The sequence below is a fragment of the Ictalurus punctatus genome, chromosome 8, assembly GCF_001660625.3.
Source record: "Ictalurus punctatus breed USDA103 chromosome 8, Coco_2.0, whole genome shotgun sequence".
NCBI lineage: Eukaryota > Metazoa > Chordata > Actinopteri > Siluriformes > Ictaluridae > Ictalurus > Ictalurus punctatus.
In genome coordinates this window covers 18,516,403-18,535,273 of record NC_030423.2, presented here as the reverse complement: position 1 = coordinate 18,535,273, position 18,871 = coordinate 18,516,403, and the positions used below count along the sequence as shown (strand labels likewise).

The 18,871-nt window shown below is 40.5% G+C and overlaps 3 protein-coding genes across 8 annotated transcripts in view; 2 read left to right on the top strand and 1 right to left on the bottom strand.

Annotated features, from left to right (window-relative positions):
- Nucleotides 1-15,944, top strand: part of ckap5 (cytoskeleton associated protein 5) — a 47,095-nt gene extending 31,151 nt beyond the window's left edge. For 4 of the 6 annotated variants that reach the window (XM_053682166.1, XM_017474507.2, XM_053682165.1 and 1 more), the window contains 16 exons: nucleotides 872-1,021; nucleotides 1,481-1,684; nucleotides 2,031-2,166; nucleotides 4,034-4,227; nucleotides 5,260-5,426; nucleotides 6,488-6,661; nucleotides 7,354-7,474; nucleotides 7,724-7,903; nucleotides 9,583-9,770; nucleotides 10,512-10,587; nucleotides 10,674-10,862; nucleotides 11,735-11,872; nucleotides 12,031-12,114; nucleotides 12,216-12,375; nucleotides 13,658-13,803; nucleotides 14,899-15,944. In XM_053682166.1, coding sequence (XP_053538141.1) covers nucleotides 872-1,021; nucleotides 1,481-1,684; nucleotides 2,031-2,166; nucleotides 4,034-4,227; nucleotides 5,260-5,426; nucleotides 6,488-6,661; nucleotides 7,354-7,474; nucleotides 7,724-7,903; nucleotides 9,583-9,770; nucleotides 10,512-10,587; nucleotides 10,674-10,862; nucleotides 11,735-11,872; nucleotides 12,031-12,114; nucleotides 12,216-12,375; nucleotides 13,658-13,803; nucleotides 14,899-15,147 — 2,556 coding nt within the window. In that variant the 3' untranslated portion in view covers nucleotides 15,148-15,944. The remainder of the gene's footprint in view (nucleotides 1-871; nucleotides 1,022-1,480; nucleotides 1,685-2,030; nucleotides 2,167-4,033; nucleotides 4,228-5,259; nucleotides 5,427-6,487; nucleotides 6,662-7,353; nucleotides 7,475-7,723; nucleotides 7,904-9,582; nucleotides 9,771-10,511; nucleotides 10,588-10,673; nucleotides 10,863-11,734; nucleotides 11,873-12,030; nucleotides 12,115-12,215; nucleotides 12,376-13,657; nucleotides 13,804-14,898) is intronic. The other 2 variants (XM_053682169.1, XM_053682168.1) reach the window with 1 other exon arrangement.
- Nucleotides 15,945-16,368: 424 nt separating this feature from the next.
- Nucleotides 16,369-18,871, bottom strand: part of ccdc135 (coiled-coil domain containing 135) — a 13,570-nt gene continuing 11,067 nt past the window's right edge. Inside the window, exons 16-18 of the mRNA XM_017474508.3 lie at nucleotides 18,796-18,871; nucleotides 17,214-17,353; nucleotides 16,369-16,507 (exon numbers count right to left, since the gene is read on the bottom strand). The exon at nucleotides 18,796-18,871 is cut by the window's right edge and continues 119 nt beyond it. Coding sequence (XP_017329997.2) covers nucleotides 16,423-16,507; nucleotides 17,214-17,353; nucleotides 18,796-18,871 — 301 coding nt within the window. The 3' untranslated portion in view covers nucleotides 16,369-16,422. The remainder of the gene's footprint in view (nucleotides 16,508-17,213; nucleotides 17,354-18,795) is intronic.
- LOC128633463 (melanoma-associated antigen E1-like) lies at nucleotides 17,392-18,733 on the top strand. Its single transcript, XM_053682170.1, has 2 exons — nucleotides 17,392-18,139; nucleotides 18,285-18,733. Exon 1 carries the CDS (start codon nucleotides 17,447-17,449, stop codon nucleotides 18,131-18,133), a length of 687 nt encoding a protein of 228 aa, XP_053538145.1. The 5' UTR covers nucleotides 17,392-17,446; the 3' UTR covers nucleotides 18,134-18,139; nucleotides 18,285-18,733.

Here is an 18,871-nt window from a genome sequence, read left to right as displayed (position 1 = left end):
GTAATCCTATATCCACACTAGCAAGTGCAAGTCACTCTATCGCTTGTATATTGTCTGTGTGCATGTACCAACTGCTTCAATGGAAAAGGTATGAGCTAAAGTTCTTAGTGTGGAACTGAAGAAATGTGGAACCGCATGCTCCATTGAACCTAGGAATCGTTAGAGCTAATTGTTTTGGATTTGTGACTGACTTTACTGCATTGAGAAGCTCTCGATTCAAACGTCACTTGCTGCGGTCACTGAAACAGCAAAACCGATCAGTCATCACTGATAACTGATTGCTAGAACTATCGGTTATCATCAGAAATCCACACCGATCGCTTTTCAGGTTGCGTCCGTTGCTGTAGTGAGTCCGCTGTCGTCATAAAGTACGAGAGCGGTTTCTAGAGACGATTGTTTTGTTTTTTTTATCACTGACGCAGTGTTTTTTGATTCATTTTAGATGTTTCTTTTATTTCATTTAATATAGATATATATATTACTATTTATTTCATTTAAAAAAATAGTTTTTGTTATGGTACAGTCAGTTCTATTTATTTTTGTAATAAAGTTCAGCATACTATTGGTTGATTAATCGGATCTCTGCAGGTACTGCCTAACTTGGTTATCGGTATCAGTAAAATCCATTATCGGCCACCTCTAATAGAAATGAATAATGGTCCCCTGTCGATTTGTCACTTGCTCATGTGAACATGGAGTGAGGGTAAATAAAGTCTTTAAATCAAATAAAACTTGTGATCTTTTCAGGTTTTTTAATGTTTTGCTACAGGCACTTCTGAAGCATTAAAAAAAATCCTAACATGCCCAACAAAGCCTGGAAGCTGATAGTGGCAATAGCACTGCACTATAATAATTGGTTTGTGGTTTATAGATCCTGAAGTGGAACTTCATCACTCCACGGGATGAGTACGTGGAACAGCTGAAGACTCAAATGGCCACTTGCATGGCGAAGTGGCTGCAGGATGAACTCTTTCACTATGACTTCCAGCGGCATGTGAAGGCCATCGGCGCCATGATTGAGGTAAGACAGGCTTTCTATAACCGTGTACATGCGCTATACACATGCGTAGATGCTGTTCTTCATAAAAGCATTCGATCAAGGTCCACCGTAATGAGGAATACACACATGCATAATCCACCATTCTGATCCCATTCAGTTTTATGATTTGTATAGACGTTGGCTATAAAACCAGCTTTACAGAAATCCTGATGTAGATTTAGATCCCTAATGAACAAGCCAGAGGAAATTTCCTGAAATTCCATGAATAAACCTTGAGTGGAACCAGAGTTAAAAGGGAACCCATCCTGTTCTGGGTGACGCCGGATAATGGGATTATAAATCATTTGCAGTATACAGGCATAGAAGTATAAAGGCAAACGCTACTAAGTTTGTTGAAAGGATGTTGAGTATGTGCATGGTTTTTATGAGTCTTTATGATTACACTAGCAGTATCTCATTATCCCTCTTCTCATTTCACAGCGCATTTATGCCGAGTCAGAAGCAGTGATTGGCTGCCTGGATCTGATCCTGAAGTGGTTCACACTGCGGTTCTTTGACACCAACACCAGTGTGCTGATGAAGGCCATGGAATTCCTCAAACTCCTTTTCACCATGCTGAGCAGAGAGAACTACCACCTGAGCGAGTACGAAGCTTCGTCCTTCATCCCCTACCTCATCCTCAAGGTCAGTGAGTCTTCAAAACCCATTCACACCCATACATGCATTTAACTTCTGTCAGTGTTTTACTTGATAAAGCATACATGAAAATGAAATCCATCTTCATTGCGAATTAGAGTTTGACTGTTGGCCTCTAGGTTTCTAAACTTATTTTGCTTGATCTGCCAGTCAGTGGTCTTAAAAACCTGTAAGTGGTGACTGGTTTTTAGAAATGTAATCATACTATATTCCTACACTTGGGGATTTGAATACATAAATTAATTCATACATTCTCAGACTTCTTAGTGCAGTGGAAGTTCTGTAAACCTGGCCTCACCGTGATCGGGTTTTCTTCTCCTGTGTTTCTGGACAGGTCGGGGAATCCAAAGACGTGGTGCGAAAAGACGTCCGTGCCATTTTGACCATGCTGTGTAACGTGTATTCTCCCAGCAAAATGTTTCCCTTCCTCATGGAGGGGACCAAGTCCAAGAATGCCAAGCAGAGATCAGGTTTTGCTGATTTTTATTTTATTTGAAGGAATATTTGGCATACAAATGTTTGCAGATGAGTGAAATATTTCGAATGGTTCATATTACAGTGCTAATTGCTTAAAAATATTAACATGGGATTGCTTGTTGCTTAGCCATGTTTTGGCTTCTGGCTTGTCTGCATGTGTGCAGTGGTGGTGCCATTAATTTAAAGAAATAATAATAATAAATGTAGGAATGGTCACATAGCTACTATTATATTTCCAAAACGTGCATTTCTACTAGTCACTTTCAGGACAAAATGATCATAAACCCATATATAAACTCAGTAAAGTATGGTCAACACCAGCTAACCCCTAACAGGAAAATTACTCAGCCTGTGAAGGATACAGATACACATAGCTGAATGAGAAACAAATGCACACGGCGTACTCGCGCCGGAAGTGGTTCCATCCGCTGAATCTTTTGGGCCAACCAAATGAAGGTTTTCCACTTTCAGTAAACATTTAAGGTGCAGTCTATAATGTGTAGAGGTGTCTCTAGTCCTCAAATAATGTGCTTATAATACCAGTAGGGATGTCACGATACCAAAAATCTAGTAGTCGGTACCGATGCCACCAGAAGTACGCGATACCAAAGTCGATACCACAGTGTAGTTTTTAAAAAAAAATTTTAAAGAAAATTTTTACAAATAAAATTTAAAACCTCTCCTGGTGAACATCCTCCTCTAAGGCTAATACTGGCAAAACGAGAGAGGGATATTTTAGTTATCACTGTCTGACAGTGACCAATAAAACAGTGGCTACAAGCACTAAGGTGCACTCCTAAATGTGCGCACACCACACGCACCTTATACTCTGAATACAAGCATTAGTTTAAATTCACTGATATGGTGGCAGGCCAAAAAGATTCATTAAAGGCATTAACATTTGAATAATTATTAGTGACATTAGGCTACAGTTTGCTGACAGGACACGGGCTGAATGGCGATGCATGGTGGTCCATTAGGAGGTAGATTATAACATTGCAATGCGTTAACATCATTAACAAATAACTGGTTATCGCAAACATTACATGGAGCATAACGTTAGCTGGTTTCACGGCTACAATGCCAGCTGCCTCAAACAAACATAATATAGGAACCGTCTTTCAGGTGCTTCACTAAATTCCAGGTGTTTCCTCGCTTTGTTTGAAATGAACGATTGCATCGGTTACACACCGGCTTCAGAGCATCAATTATGTTTATCATCTGCCTCGAATGCAAAGTATTTCCATATTTGACACTTGCCACCTTTCCTCTCAACGAGTCAGGGCAGAGCTAATCTTGTTGCCATCTTCTGTAGTTTTTCCCGTGTGCTTGTTGGCGTTCTTCTTCTTTACCACTTGTGGACTGATTAAAACACTTACGTGAATTTGCTGCCCCCTTCAGTTCCAGAAGAATTGCAACTCCGTACCTTCATTACCAACGGTACCAATGCTACTGCAGAAAAACAAGTACCGTCATGTTTTAACAATGTTGTTACCGAAGTATCGGTTCTCGTAACATCCCTAAATACCAAAGGTAGCTCATTTGGCATACAATGGCTACCACTCGCTTTGTTTCAAGTTCCTGTTTAAAATCTTCTGGCCTGGATAATAGCTCTGCCACCAGCCAGAATAGCTGTTCAGCTCTGAAAAGTCGAGTGTTAAATAACGTGTAGTTCAGAGGGAGTGGAGTCGGTTGGGGGGGGTGCAGTTGGGAGATGTATAGTTTTTAGAATAATTGCAGCGGGCTCTAAAACTACAAACTGCTCCTTTCAGTTATCTTGTTCCAAATAAAACAAGAGTTATAGTACTCAACTGATGAATTGTTTCTCATTCCACTTGATTTGATTGACTTCCACTTCAGAATGTCTTGACGAGCTCGGGTGCCTGATCGAGAACTGCGGCTTGAACGTGTGCCAACCGACGCCTGCCAAGGCTCTGAAAGACATCGCCGTTCACATCGGAGATCGTGACACGTCAGTGCGCAATGCAGCGCTAAATACGGTGGTGGCAGCTTACAACGTCTGTGGGGACCAGGTCTTCAAACTCATCGGCATAGTAAGGCAACGCTACAACTTCCTGCTTTGAAACCTTTCATTGATTGAGGGTCGTTGTTGCTTCGAGATTGTTCTTGATACTGTGATATAATGGCTCCCACGTAGCTTTCATCCTGTTATCAAGAGATTGTGAGTTTGAACCACAGTGATGACAAAGCCATCCATGGCAAAGCTGTACATGTCTCAGCGGAAGCATGTGGAGAAAGTGGGCTGAAAATGGCATGAAAAAAAAATCACATTTTCTAATGGATCTATAATGGGTTGCAGCCCTTTTTCAGGATGTTGCTGAACTCGTAGGGGACAAATCAGTCCATTTTTATATTCTACAGTGTCCAGAGGCAGTTGTAGCTTGTTGGTTAAGCTGTTGGACTACTGATCAGAAGGTTATGAGTTCAAATCCCAGCACTGCCAAGCTGTCACTGCTGGGCCCTTGAGCAAGGCCCTTAACCCTCATATGCTCACTTGTTTAAACGAGATAAATTTAGGTTTTGGATAAGGCCATCTGGCAATGCCATCAATGTGAAATGTCGGCACATTGTAACGGGCAGTAACAATGTGCCTACCTTTGTTACCGACCTCGGTCCTGAATGGAAACCTTCAGGACCGAGGACGTTGTTTTAGGTTTTTTTGTTTGTTTGTTTTTGGCGTTTGTGGGGTTTTTTTGGTAACATGCTAAGCAATTTTTTTTTTTTTTTTTTTTTTTTTTTTGGTCTTATTAATGTCAAAAAACTAGAGGGGGAGAAAAAAGGAAGCTGCTGATTGTTTTGAGGTTATTACACAAAATGAAGTGCAACTATAAACAAAGTATTACGTTTCATTTTTTAATTAATGCAAATATAATTGTTGGCAAATTGTCATGCTATAAAAAGAATAAACCACTTCTGTTGTCCTAGAACAGCTCATCCACAAGTGTTTATTTCTTACCCATCTGACTACACACACTCTTACTGTTTTCAATGAATCTGTGGTTGGGGGGGAACCTGTCCTATCTTACTGTTAGCTGGTACTAATGTTTCTTGGCCACACTCCACAGCTCTCTGAGAAGGACATGAGCATGCTTGAGGAGCGCATCAAGCGCTCGGCTAAGAAGACGCCTGCCGTCTCGACCAAACAGGAGAAAGCGCCGAGGGAGCAGCCCGCTAATCCTAATGCTACTTTCCTACGCAAACCTGCCCAAGAGGAGGTGCCAAACAAACTCAAGTAGGTTCCATCATCCAGCATAGTCCATTCTTTGAACCAGTTCATATGATATGCTGAAAATGTCATTGTCTGAATTGGTGTACTAAGCAGAGCAAGTTAATTTTATTGGCTTAAATTCAAGTAGCCTGAGCCATGTTTCATGGTTTCAGCTCGCGCTTATTTCATGTTCCAACAAGCACCATTCTTCATAAATTGCTTAACAGATCAATTTGTTTACTTTTGTAAAGAGAAATGTAAACTAATTTGGTTCTTTGAAAACAGCTGGATTAGGGTAGATGGATCAAGTTGCCTGAGGAGCTTTTAGCTGACATGGCCAATGAATGAGCTAAATTTGGCTTCTGTAGCTAGAACGAATTTGCAAATGAACTTGACGGACGCTTTAGAAATATCTTGGGCCTATTAAAAAGTACAGCTAGATAATAAATAACAATCCAATTCATTGCATTGTCAAGGCAGTCTGGGTGGGCCTGTGTAGTTTTTGTAGAGATTCGACAGACACTGCTCCTGTGTTTTTTTGATTCAGTCCTTTTTTTTTTTTTTTTCTTTTTAAATGTTTCATTGCATGTTTTTGCCTCCTAAATGTAAGCTTCTGTCTCTCTTCTTTATGATTTCTTTTCTCTCTGCTCTCCCCGGACAGAATAATGTATCGCACGTATAGGATGTAAGTACTGCCGAATCATTGTAGGTTCTTTTCACGAGGCACGCACCAAGCCAGAGTCTTAGACAAATAACACGCACAGCAGACTGAATTAGAAAAATTTAAACCATCCTCATTTCAGCTAATAACATCAAATGCTTTCCCCCAGTCCTTTTGCACTTCAATCCAACGTTCCAGATTAATTCTAAGATTAGCTGTTGCTGAGCCTCAAGATGAACTCGTCTATAAGGGTTGTAACAATCGGTGTATAACGTGTTCTAATCACTTTATGCTGTTGGAAAAGTGTACAAGGACCTGCAGCTGTGCGTTTGCGTCAGTATAGCTGACTGTCCCAGTGTGTTTCATTTATTCAGTTAAATCATGTATGAAGGTGACGTTTTCTCTCTTTGTGCTCCACTACCAGTCAAGCTCGGTCACAGAATGCCCACTCTGAGCACACGGCACCCTCCATCCCCAAGGAGTTTCAGCTTGACTTGGATATGATCGAGAATGACCACACACGGGTCAGTGACTTCCCCGACCTCGTGCAGCACAAACTGGACGAGCTCCTCGAGCCCGTCATGATCCCCGAACCCAAGTAAGCACACTGCACTGACACAGCTGGATGTCAGGAATGAGCAGGATTAATGCTACAGACATTTTAAGTGTGTTTCGTTTTCACATTTCATAGTCGGTTTGCTCATTGGGGTCCTGGACGAGGTTACGTGTGTGTTTTCACAATCTAGCTACGGTTACTATTTCAACATGTAGCTTTAGTTTGTAGTTTTTAGAAGCATAAGATGGGCCTACTATATGCTGCACCAAGACTAACGCCTAATCAACATGGCTATTTTTTGGGGGGGGGATCAGGCGAAGTTGCAAGCTGTCCCAAAGGAACCCTTAATCATCTAAAATAAAGTCTTACTGTTTTTGTTATGACAAGTTGTGAAGGAATGAGTAAACTCCATTACAGTATGAACATGTAACTGGGCAGTCATAAGTTGCATGATCTAGCAAGCATGTAGATAAAAACTAATCCAATTTTCTGTGCAAAGGGTTTTATTAATCAATCATTCAACAGCTTCATAGCAGACCCAAAAAAGACTTGTGCAAAGGTTTTGGTCACTGATCAGAAAATAGAAAGGCTTCATAACAGGCCCAAAACTGTTAGGTTTTCAATACATAACAAAAAAAAATAAAAATGTAGAAATCCCCTGGATTTGCTGCAGTTTGGGTAGGACCTTGATCTTTCAAGCTTAAATTAGTTTTGTGTGTGCTTTTCTTATACAGGATTCGCTCTGTCTCTCCTCACTTTGACGACCTCCACAACAGCACAGCCTCCACTATCAACTTTGTCATCTCGCAGGTTGCTAGTGGTGACATTAACACCAGTATCCAGGCACTGGCACAAGTAAGCATCAGTAATGATTTCAGAAATAATTACACATAAGTGGCTTCTCTTTGCTAAGCCTTATATCCTGTAGGCTCTCCAGTACTACACGGCAGTCTCCTATCACTGTTTTGAGCCGTACAAAAACGGCAAGGCATTAAGGTTATAATTAACTTTACACATTTAGACTTGTCTGAACCCATCTTCTCAGCTCTATGAAGTAGAATTCGATAACTGATTTCCCATAATAACGCCCCACCCCCTTGGCAGATTGATGAGGTTCTGCGGCAGGAAGACAAGGCGGAAGCCATGTCGGGCCACATAGACCAGTTCCTGATCGCCACCTTCATGCAGCTCCGGCTCATCTACAACACACACATGGCCGACGACCGGCTGGACAAGAAGGACATCTTCAAACTGTACAGCTGCATCATCGGCAACATGCTCTCGGTGAGGGACTAATTTATTAATAAAATTGAATCCATCAATAGCTTGTCTATTAAACTATTAGGTTTAGGCAATAAATTACACTACCGGTCAAAAGTTTGGGGACACTTGACCGGAATGTGTTTCATGATCTTAAAAACCTTTTGATCTGAAGGTGTATGATTTAAATGTTTGAAATCTGTGTTGTAGATAAAAATATCATTGTGCCAACATGTTAATTATTTTTTCATTAGAAAACTAACATTTTATGTGTGTGTGTGTGTGTGTGTGTGTGTGTGTGTGTGTATATATATGTATAAAAAATTATATATAAAATTATATAATTTTTTTTTTTAAACGGATGATATGGAGAAAAATCTTCCAAAAAGCAGCCAGTAAGTGTCGAGCATAGGTGGGAACTCTAATACTGTTTAAAAAGCATCTGCGGGAGATTCCTCAAGAAATCAGTTGAGAAAATGCCAAGAATACATTTCTGGAAATTCTAGCCAAAAAGGGGGTCTACTATTTTGATTTTATTTTTCATCGCAACATAATTCCCATAGTTCCATTTTTGTTACTCCAGAGTTTTGATGAATTATTATTATTATTATTATTATTATTATTATTATTATTATTATTAAATAAAAATGAGTGTCTAAACTCTTAACTGGTTAAGAGTATAAACTAATTATTATTAATAATAATAATAATAATAATAGTAATAGTAATAATAGGATGTTGGACTTGTGATCAGAAGGTTGCGAGTTCAAATCCCAGCACAGCCAAGCTGCCACTGTTGGGCCCTTGAGGAAGGCCCTTAGCCCTCAACTGAGTTGTATAAATGATAAATGTAAGTCGCTCTGGATAAGGGTGTCTGCCAAATTCCATAAATTTAAATGTTACAAATTTTTATACGCACACTTAAAGTAGAGAGGAGTTGCATTAATGATTTACATGTTTTTGTGTGTTTCAAGTCTGTAATTCTTGACTGGGTTCATGCTGCTTTTCCTCTGAATAACAAACAGCAAACAGAAAAGTTGCAACCCTCTTGTTTTTAAAAAAAAAAAAAAAAAAAAAAAAACACACATTATGGTGTGGGTGGCTTTTTCGGGGTTTTTCTTTTTGTTAAACAAAAGGGTTGCAACTTTTGTTTCTGGGTTTGTTATTAGACCGTGAAGAAGAAACTTAAGTTCTTCTCTGCATTTTAGGGAGAAAATGATTTGTAGAGTAAATATTCCACTTCGTTAGCATTCACTACACCATCGATTGAGTCCGTAACACGCCTAATGATGACCTATTACAGAAACATCACCGGAATGTGCCAAGAGATAACAGCCCATTGGAGCTCAAATGTAGGGGGCGTGTCACTCTGTAATCAAATGACACGACCGTCACTGAATGGCTGCATAAGTCAATACAGTTAGCCCCAGCCACGCTTCATATCATTGTGTTTTTCTTATGACTGCTGGTGGTGCTGTTGTACTCAGTTTAAAAAATACATTTCCTTTTTACATTTTTAAAAAATCCAAAACACTCCTTTTTAAAATGTTTGTTAACCACAAATAAGACTGTCGGGCTTCCAAAAATGAAACCATATATTCATTTTTCTTTTGACAGCGAGCCACAGTCGCCTGTGAATCAGGAGGACGCAGGTGTACTTATTTCTGATTGCAGTAACAGGAAGTGTTTGCATGTGTCTTTAGTTGTTCTCTATGGAGAGTCTGGCACGGGAGGCGTCTATGGGTGTGCTGAAGGATCTGATGCACGGTCTGATCACACTGATGCTGGACTCGCGGGTGGAGGACATTGAGGACGGCCAGCAGCTCATTCGCTCGGTCAACCTGCTCGTGGTGCGAGTACTGGAGAAGTCTGATCAAACCAACATCCTAAGGTGAGCGGAACAAAACCGATACACGGACGTTTTACACTGTTGATCAGAATTGATGTTCAAGTACAACAAAAATCTAGCACTGTTGACGTTATAAAACCTTTTTCCACAAGGCTGTCGAGTGCCCAATTCTGATTGGTCAGAAGCTGTTGATTTTAAATTTTTTGTAACAGCAGCTCTGACTGTGCACATTCTAATAAGCTATCACAGGGACTTGTATGATGGGGCTCTATATAAAGAGATTCAATTTGTGTAATTCCAGATGTGAAGTTTTCTGTTTGTTCCATTCATTTAACAATTTTGGAAGGAGTCTCCAGTGTCGGTGCTTTGTAACTGTCCGAGGTAATACTGTAAGTTTTCCAACACTGGAGACTTTGTGATTTCTCAGTAACCTGGCATGTTGCGTGGTTTTTTTTTTTGTTTGTTTGTTTGTTTGTTTTTTTTTAATGTAAATTTTACATTTAAAAAAAAAATAAAATTTTGGTAAATTGCTGTGGTGTAAGTGGGGGGGGGGGAGACACTTTGGGAGGCGCTGTTATGGGTTGTTGAGGTATTTTCCTGTAATAGCATGTGCAGTCATATTCCTTACTTAAAACACCACACAGTGCTTTCCTAAACCATTTATCTTCCAAGTTTTTCATTATAAGGCAGCTCTTCTTCTAATAGAAAACATTTCACCCCTAGCTTTAGTGTAGATAGGGCTTATGTGAACAGTATGAGTGATGTTGATGTTGCGTATCGCAGTGCTCTGCTGGTGCTACTGCAGGACAGCCTGATCACCACCGCAGGATCCCCCATGTTCTCCGAGCTCGTCATGAAGGTAAAGAAGACTATATATTATGAAAACGAAGCTTTAGCAATCCTGTGCGTATGCCTGGCTGTTAAACGCTGTTGACGCCTCTGCAGTGTCTGTGGAGAATGATCCGCTTCCTGCCCGAGACCATTAACAGTATTAACTTGGACCGCATCCTGCTGGACGTCCATAACTTCATGAAGGTTTTCCCTAAAGAGAAGCTGAAGCAGCTGAAGAGCGACGTGCCTCATCGCACTCTGAAAACCTTACTTCACACACTCTGCAAACTCACTGGAGCCAAGGTACAAACACAGAGCTTTTGGAAAGGTCCCTTTTTTTTTTTTTTTTTTTTTTTTTTAAAGGAAAGAAAGGCTAACATAAGTAAGAAGTAGTGATCAAGGCTGAAGCAAATGACATCTGTGTACAGAATTACACTGCCGAACCTGTACGTAGGGCTAAAATAGGATGTTGCTAATGGATGCAGTTTGACAATACATACAGAATAAATACAAGTCCTGCACAGTATACAGTGTAGAGCAATAGCTAATCACCTCTGGATAGTGCATTAAGCTATATTGTTATATTTTGTTAGCGTCATTGTAGCCAACATAATTACATTCTATAATATATATTATATTATATTATATTATATTATATTATATTATATTATATTATATTATATTATATTATATTATATTATATTATATTATATTATATTATATTTTATATATATATAAAAATTGTCCTTCATGGCTCTAGATTTTTCATTTTAAATGGAAATCAATTAGTCAACAAAGAGAGGCTACAGTGTTGTTTCAGTGCAGAATGAACGACACCAGGCTTCTTTAAAGTTCTTAGAAGAAACTGAGGGAGAGCATGTGACCTACAAGTGCTTTCATTATGAGATATAGGAGCCTATCAGGTTCTGGTGTGCAAATGAAGACCAGTAATGGTTTACCATGAGAAGTGCATAGGTTTTAGGACTTTGGATTTCTTGATTAGGGTAAACGTGTAGACACTTTGTTTTTATTATCATGCACAATTTATTTCGTACTGATAAATATTTGAAAGACATTTTATACTGAAAACGAGTTTTAGACTGCTTTAACGCATGCAGAAATATTCCTCAATAGCGATCGGAAATACTGTAATGCTACTGTATGTGTTTACACAGATACTGGACCATTTGTCCATGATCGAGAACCGTAACGAGTCAGAACTGGACGCTCATCTGAGGCGGGTGGTGAAACATTCAGGAAATCTCTCGGGCTTCAAGTCTGACCAGAATTCTGAGAAAGCAGCCTTGCGATCTGTATGTCACCGCATGCATTAATCCCCTTTACGTTTCATTAACCATCATTAGTTTAGTAGAAAACCCTGGAAATTTATCACTGGAGAAAAGCTGGCACATAATTTATATAACTTGCGGATGTAAGATCTAATGCTCTCTCTCAACTTTACCGCTAACAGGACGATAAAGTGATCAAAGCAAAAGTGAGCGACATCCTCTCTGAAATCTTCAAAAAGATTGGCTCGAAGGAGAACACTAAAGAGGTGAGAGCACTGTTTATTTCCACTCTCGTGCTTTGTCAAACAGTTAAGTATCAGTGTTAAGTCTCTCTCTCTCTCTCTCTCTCTCTCTCTCTCTCTCTCAGGGCTTGACGGAGCTGTATGAGTATAAGCAGAAGTATTCAGACGCTGACTTGGAGCCCTTCCTAAAGAACACATCCCAGTTTTTCCAAAGCTACGTCGAGCGCGGTCTCCGTATGATCGAGTCAGAGCGTGAGGGCAAAAGCCGTCTGCAGAGTTCTTCAGGTAGAAGGAAAACAATAGCACGCATACAAATCGGTGGTGGTGATACAGGGGTGTCTCTTGTAGGTTTATAGGGGCTGCTAATCCCTGTGGGTGTGGCCTGTTCACCTTTTGTTCACATCCAACCTCCCCCCCCCCCAAAGTCCAGTGCAGGCTGCTGTATAATCTTTAATGTTGTAATTGTAATGAAACCGAGGCGAATATTAAATGATACGTGTGTTTTTTTTTTTGTTTGTTTGTTTTGTTTTGTTTTTTTCTCCTTCCATTTTTGGATCAGACCCTGCTGAATGGGAATTACATGCACATGGAAAAATCAGTGTTAATAGTAGAGAATCAAAGACACTGGACATGCAATTGGTTTTACTTCTGTAAGTCAGTGTGTTCACATGGACAACAATAATCTGACATTAACCTGATTTAAGACAATACTCTGATTAAGAAACTACTATGTAAACCGCAATATTTTTTTTATTACCTTAATCCGATTATAAGTCATACTCGAAGTAAACAAATCGAATCAAGACATGGAGTATTCCCGTTTTAGTCGACTTATCGAGGTGTATTACAGACATGTAAACAACTTAGTCACATTATTAATGTCGTGAGTTTTCACAGCATTTTGCAACAGGACACGATCACACACGGCTGTGCTTAACGGCAAACGAGAGAGCACGGCTGCATCCCAAACCACGTACTTGCCTACTATATAGTAGGCGAGAGGCATGTATTTCGGCTACTATATAGTAGGTAAGTATGCGGTTTTGGACGCAGCCCACGGCTTCAAGCAGTCTTCTATTTGCACGTACAGCATGACAAATAATTAACCGCATTGAAGCTTCCGTAAAAATAAAAACACCCAGAACTGTATACGGTACCATAATGAAGACGAACTGTATGTTGACGCGTGAAATTCTGGAGGGACGTCGGACAGCGTGGCGCGGTGACGTAATGACGTGCTGTTAATCGCTCTATTCTGTAGCATGTAAAACAGGAACATTTAACGGAATATTCTAAAAGCGACTCATGTAAACACCTTAATCACAATATTGTCTTATTCAGAATTAGGTCAATAATTAGATTACTGCTGTCCATGTAAACATAGTCAGTGTTGTGTGTTTGTCCCTTTAGAACATTATAACTGATTTGTTTTGAACTGATGCTCTTAAGATGTCCTAGAACTATCAACTTTACACAGATATGAATTGTGATCTGTAGTGTCTTTTTGTTTGTTTGTTTTTTGTGTATGTATACTGTAATTTTATTCACTCCTCTTGTCTTGATCCAGTGATTCCTCAGCACAGTGTGGATTTTGCGTACCCCTCCAACCACAGCTCCATGTCGGTCAGCAGTAACGGGGAGGATCTGAAACCTGCTGTTTACTACGAGAGGCTGAAGATCCTCCGGCAACGACACGGACTCGAGAACGCTAAGGTTTGAACCACGTGCTTTTAGCGAATATGATCATATTTGGGGCTTTGTTCTTGCGAAGACTACATGATTAGATGGATAAATTCTTTGTGCAAATTAAGCAGGATTTAAAGAACGTGGCCAGAAATGAAATTTACAGTTTCCACTGACTGTAGTTGAGCAGCCAAGATTTCAATCTGGATAACTTAATAGAAGCATATAGCCTCCAATTTGGTGTACAAACTATATGCTTGTTTCTTACACTTGTTTCTTCCTTTATTGATGAATAAGCAATCAATCCTTAATGTGAAGTTAATTATTCCTTCAGTGGGGGACTTTATTATGTAATGTAAAAATCTCTTTGCAAACGTTAACCAAGGGTGCGTCTCAATCAGCTCCTTGGTTCAGTAGTCAGGGCACTGATCAGGAGTCTGCCATCTTAAGGGCTGTCTCAGTCGCAAAATCCTTCCAGTGCAATGCACCACAAAAAGCAGGAAGCATCGACGCTCACTGTGTTCCTTTACTGGAAACGATGTCATATTTTCTGTAGCCTCTCGGCTCATAAGCAAAAACTGGTGAACAAACTCTCTGCGAACTTCCATCGACAAATGTGAGTAGCTTATTGTCGTCGTCGCGCTCAAATGATTACTTGCGTTAGCAGTTTTTTGTTGTTGTGTCTTTTGGGTTTTGTTTTATTTTTAAATCAACTTTTTGTCGTTCTATTTATGGTTCATTCGAGTCTAATGACTTAAGTGTTTAATGATTTTAAAAAATACTGCAATCCTGCTTGAAGTTCCAGTTAACAAATTTGATATTTGTTTGACAATATAATGTCCGAAGGATAGCGGTCCTGCCTGTTGTTGATAAATGCCCGTGGTGAAGATTTACAACATGAGTATGTAGTCTTGTCGCTAGAAATGGAGTCCTCAGTGTCCCAAAGTGTAGCGAGCCAAGATTTTACCAGTACTCGTGTAGACGATATACCAATTGACAACCTAGAGAGCTGATTGAGACGCACCTTGACTCGAATGTATCGCTGTAGTGATGAAGGACCCACTTTAACACCTGTTTTTATAAACAGTCCCTAGAATTTGAGTCTAATTCTCATTTCATCCTCAGCAACAGCAGCAGCAGCAACAACAGCAGCAGGAAGACGAGCGTCCTCTGTCCTCGCTGCTGTCCAGGCCTCCCCTGGCCTCCTCCACTGACATGCTTCACAGTAAGCTGTCGCAGCTGAAGGAGTCGCGTGAGTCGCAGCTGCAGCAAGAGCAGTCTCGCTCTCACAGCCCAGGCCGTGCCTCCTCGCCCGCCTCCAACCTCGATGACCTCAAAAAGAGGCTCGAGCGCATCAAGAGTAACCGTCAATAGAGACGAGCCCATGTGTGTGTACATGCACACATCGCCCCTCCCCCTTCCTGCATCTAGTCAACTACAGCTAGTTAAACTACTAACCTCCGTTAAGTCGCGTTTAGTCTTTCTCACCGCTGCTCTCAGCTCAGCCGTTTTTTTTTCAGGTCTGGTTTATGTATAGATTAACATATTGAAAATAGGAAAGAAAAAATAAAACCACAGGTTTGTCCCATTGTATAATATGAAGTAAAACTGCATTTTTGCTTGTTTAGTATTGTGCACAATTGTTTGAGGGTTTTTTCTGTATATAACCACTCCAGGCTTTTCTGTGTCACGTTTAGGAGTTACTGTAGATGTGCAAAGTGCTGTAATGTGTTACCTGGAGATTTCCAGACTTTCCTCTCCTCGTCTTTTTCATTTTCATTATTTAAACGGACGTTTTAGGAAACACAAAATGTCCTCCTCTCCAGGTCTCCACTGGGTTTCTCTGCCCATCTAGCGTTGGCCATTTTTTCTTTTTCTGCCACTGAAGCGCTTGAAGGATTTAATTTGTTCTTTAATTAATTTAAGGAGCATGGCATGAAGTACTTGATGTTTTTGTTGTAAATAGTTTGCATTACTAAGCCCTGTTTTAATTAATAATAAATTAATTACATTTTTTGGTTAATAATATTCCAACATCTTGCATTTGTGAGCAGAATGTTGGCAGTTCTGATGCATCATTTTTGTATTTCATTAAAGTAGTGTTGTTGCTATTGAGTTTAAGTGTATAATCTATAGTGAAAATGGCAATAAAGATTTTTTTTTTATATATATATATAATGTAACAAACTATAAGATGCCTTCTGTTAAGTTGTGGGTCGATGCTGCAAAATCAGTGGCTTTAATGGTGGGGTTTAAAAAAAAAAAAATGTATTAACCTTACAATCATACAGTATGTGATGATACAGTTTGTTCCAGTGTAAAGATTTCTCTGCAGAGCGTGAGTGAGCTGAAATGGTCAGCAGTGTTGACGGCCTGAATCTGTGAAACCGAGCAGATTTTAAAAGGCGGGGGGGAGACATTAAACCCTTAGATTTTCTATACTGGATGTTTAAAATGTATGGATAAAGAATGGTGTTGATCAATGTGTTTTTTCTGGACTTTCAGCAGACCCGCCTGAATGAGGTGTTTTTACATGCAAGGGGGAAAATTCTATTAGTGAACTGTGGCTATCTACACACTAGATGGTGTTATACGGCTACAAATGTGTACCAAGGTAAACAAAACTGAATTTTATCATACAGGTATATGTCATTCTAGGTGCTGCATCAGTCTTGGATCTTGTCTCAGCATCTTATCCAGGGCCAGGTACTTCTGTGGTGCTCTGTCCTTGTGGCTACAAAAGGAAATATGGCACAAAAAAAACACCAAAGATAAATCACAGAGCCATTTCTCTAGACCCTTTGCTCACTAACATTAAATATATGTATACGGAAGACATGACTGCTGTGACATGAGTACTTGCTATACCGGCAAAGGGTTTTTTGTTCCTTTTATACCATAGCAATGGTCATGCTTTTTAATCATTTACAGTTACATTTAAGGTTTAACATCCACAAACACATTATAAGTTTAGCGCTTCTGTTATTATAGCAGCCATAAACTGTTGTTTCCTCTTCAGGAATACAAAACACAAACTTCTGCAGACTTTACTGTTGTGGAAAACCTCTTGACTGTTAAAGTGCTAACCGAGTCCTTCCCTAAAAGTGAAAATCTCCTGCCAGAAAGTGTAACAATATCAAGGATTATGCATGTTTGTTCAATAACATTATAAATCTGTTTATTATAAGCTTTATATTCTGTATATCCACCACTGTAGGAGACCCTATAATATACTAGGTTACTATAGAAACAATAATGTTAGAATAACGTGCATTATGATAAACCCGTGACTTATCAAACTCCTGTCCGAGCTGCTGTTGGAGGAAAATTTATCACCACCTACTGACCAATCAGGTTGGAGAACTAAAAAATGTGACGAGCTTAAAAACTGAATTCATTAGAAAAGAATCTTAGATTATCAGTGTGAATGAGGTGTGTACCAGCTGAGGCGCAGCTTCAAAACTTTGATCCTGAACATGGCTTCGGAGCAGTAGGCCAAATACGCTTCCTCATCCTGTTTTGTGAAGGTGAACTGGTTCTTCTGGTACCACTGCTGCTTCTGCAGGAGCATCTTAGTCTCCTATACACAAAGAGAGAGGGAACGAAGTTCACATAGGAGCAGGTTGGATTTATCCTGCAGTGTAAATGTCAATACCTGTAATGAACATGTCCTATGGACCGCCTCAATCTAATGAGCTATTCTTTGAGTTTTCTCTCTAACAGCAGGTCAGAGCCTCTCAGTGAAGGAGGTGTGGCCTCTGTGCCCGTCAGTCCCAGTGAAGGAGGTGTGGCCTCTGTGCCCGTCAGTCCCAGTGAAGGAGGTGTGGCCTCTGTGCCCGTCAGTCCCAGTGAAGGAGGTGTGGCCTCTGTGCCCGTCAGTCCCAGTGAAGGAGGTGTGGCCTCTGTGCCCGTCAGTCCCAGTGAAGGAGGTGTGGCCTCTGTGCCCGTCAGTCCCAGTGAAGGAGGTGTGGCCTCTGTGCCCGTCAGTCCCAGTGAAGGAGGTGTGGCCTCTGTGCCCGTCAGTCCCAGTGAAGGAGGTGTGGCCTCTGTGCCCGTCAGTCCCAGTGAAGGAGGTGTGGCCTCTGTGCCCGTCAGTCCCAGTGAAGGAGGTGTGGCCTCTGTGCCCGTCAGTCCCAGTGAAGGAGGTGTGGCCTCTGTGCCCGTCAGTCCCAGTGAAGGAGGTGTGGCCTCTGTGCCCGTCAGTCCCAGTGAAGGAGGTGTGGCCTCTGTGCCCGTCAGTCCCAGTGAAGGAGGTGTGGCCTCTGTGCCCGTCAGTCCCAGTGAAGGAGGTGTGGCCTATGTCAGTGGTTTCCAAAGTGGGGGCTGCCAGGGGGCCTCAACAATTTGGTGTGAAAAATAAATAAATGTATGTTTTCTCTTTCTCACTCTCAGACACACACACACACACACAATCAATTCCTAATGTAATGTAAAGATGTAAGATGTCATTATTAATTTTTTAAAAAAAGGGGGACATATTCAGAAGTCTGTATTTTTAATGTGTTTTAAAGACATCTTGCAAAAGTGGGCCTCGATCAAATTTTAACACCGTTTGTGGGGACTTGCCATGGAGAAGTTTGGGAACCCCTGGCCTATGTGCATGTCAGTCTAAGTGAAGGAGGTGTGGCCTCTGTCACTCAGTCCCAGTGAAAGAGGTGTGGCATTTCTCTTTTTGTTTTATAAGATAAAATTGTTTGAAAAATACTGATTTGACTACATTTTGCTATTAACACACCTGTGAATCATTCTGAAGTTACAATAAAACATATAAAAGATATGATGTTATGAAAGTGAGGAATGTAAATCTGGACCAGTTGGGCTGTCCCAGGAGTTTAAGGTTTCAATAATGAGGTGTCAGAACTGATAAGCTTCCTCAGATGAGCAGTGAAATGTCTTCCAAGTTCTTCAGTCCAGCTACATTAACACAATTCAAAACATTCCAAATAACCTGGATGCCTTTAAAAAATAAAAATAAAAAAAAATCCTCACAGATACGCAAGAGATGTCAGATGTGAGTGTCACCTTTTCAAATCGAGCCTGGATGAGGTTGGCCTTGTCTATAAGTCTCTGCTTTTTGCTGTCGAGGCAGTCTGCATGG

Coding starts and splice junctions, on each gene's coding strand:
- LOC128633463 (XM_053682170.1), top strand. CDS start 17,447: ATGGACCGCCTCAATCTAATGAGCTATTCTTTGAGTTTTCTCTCTAAC.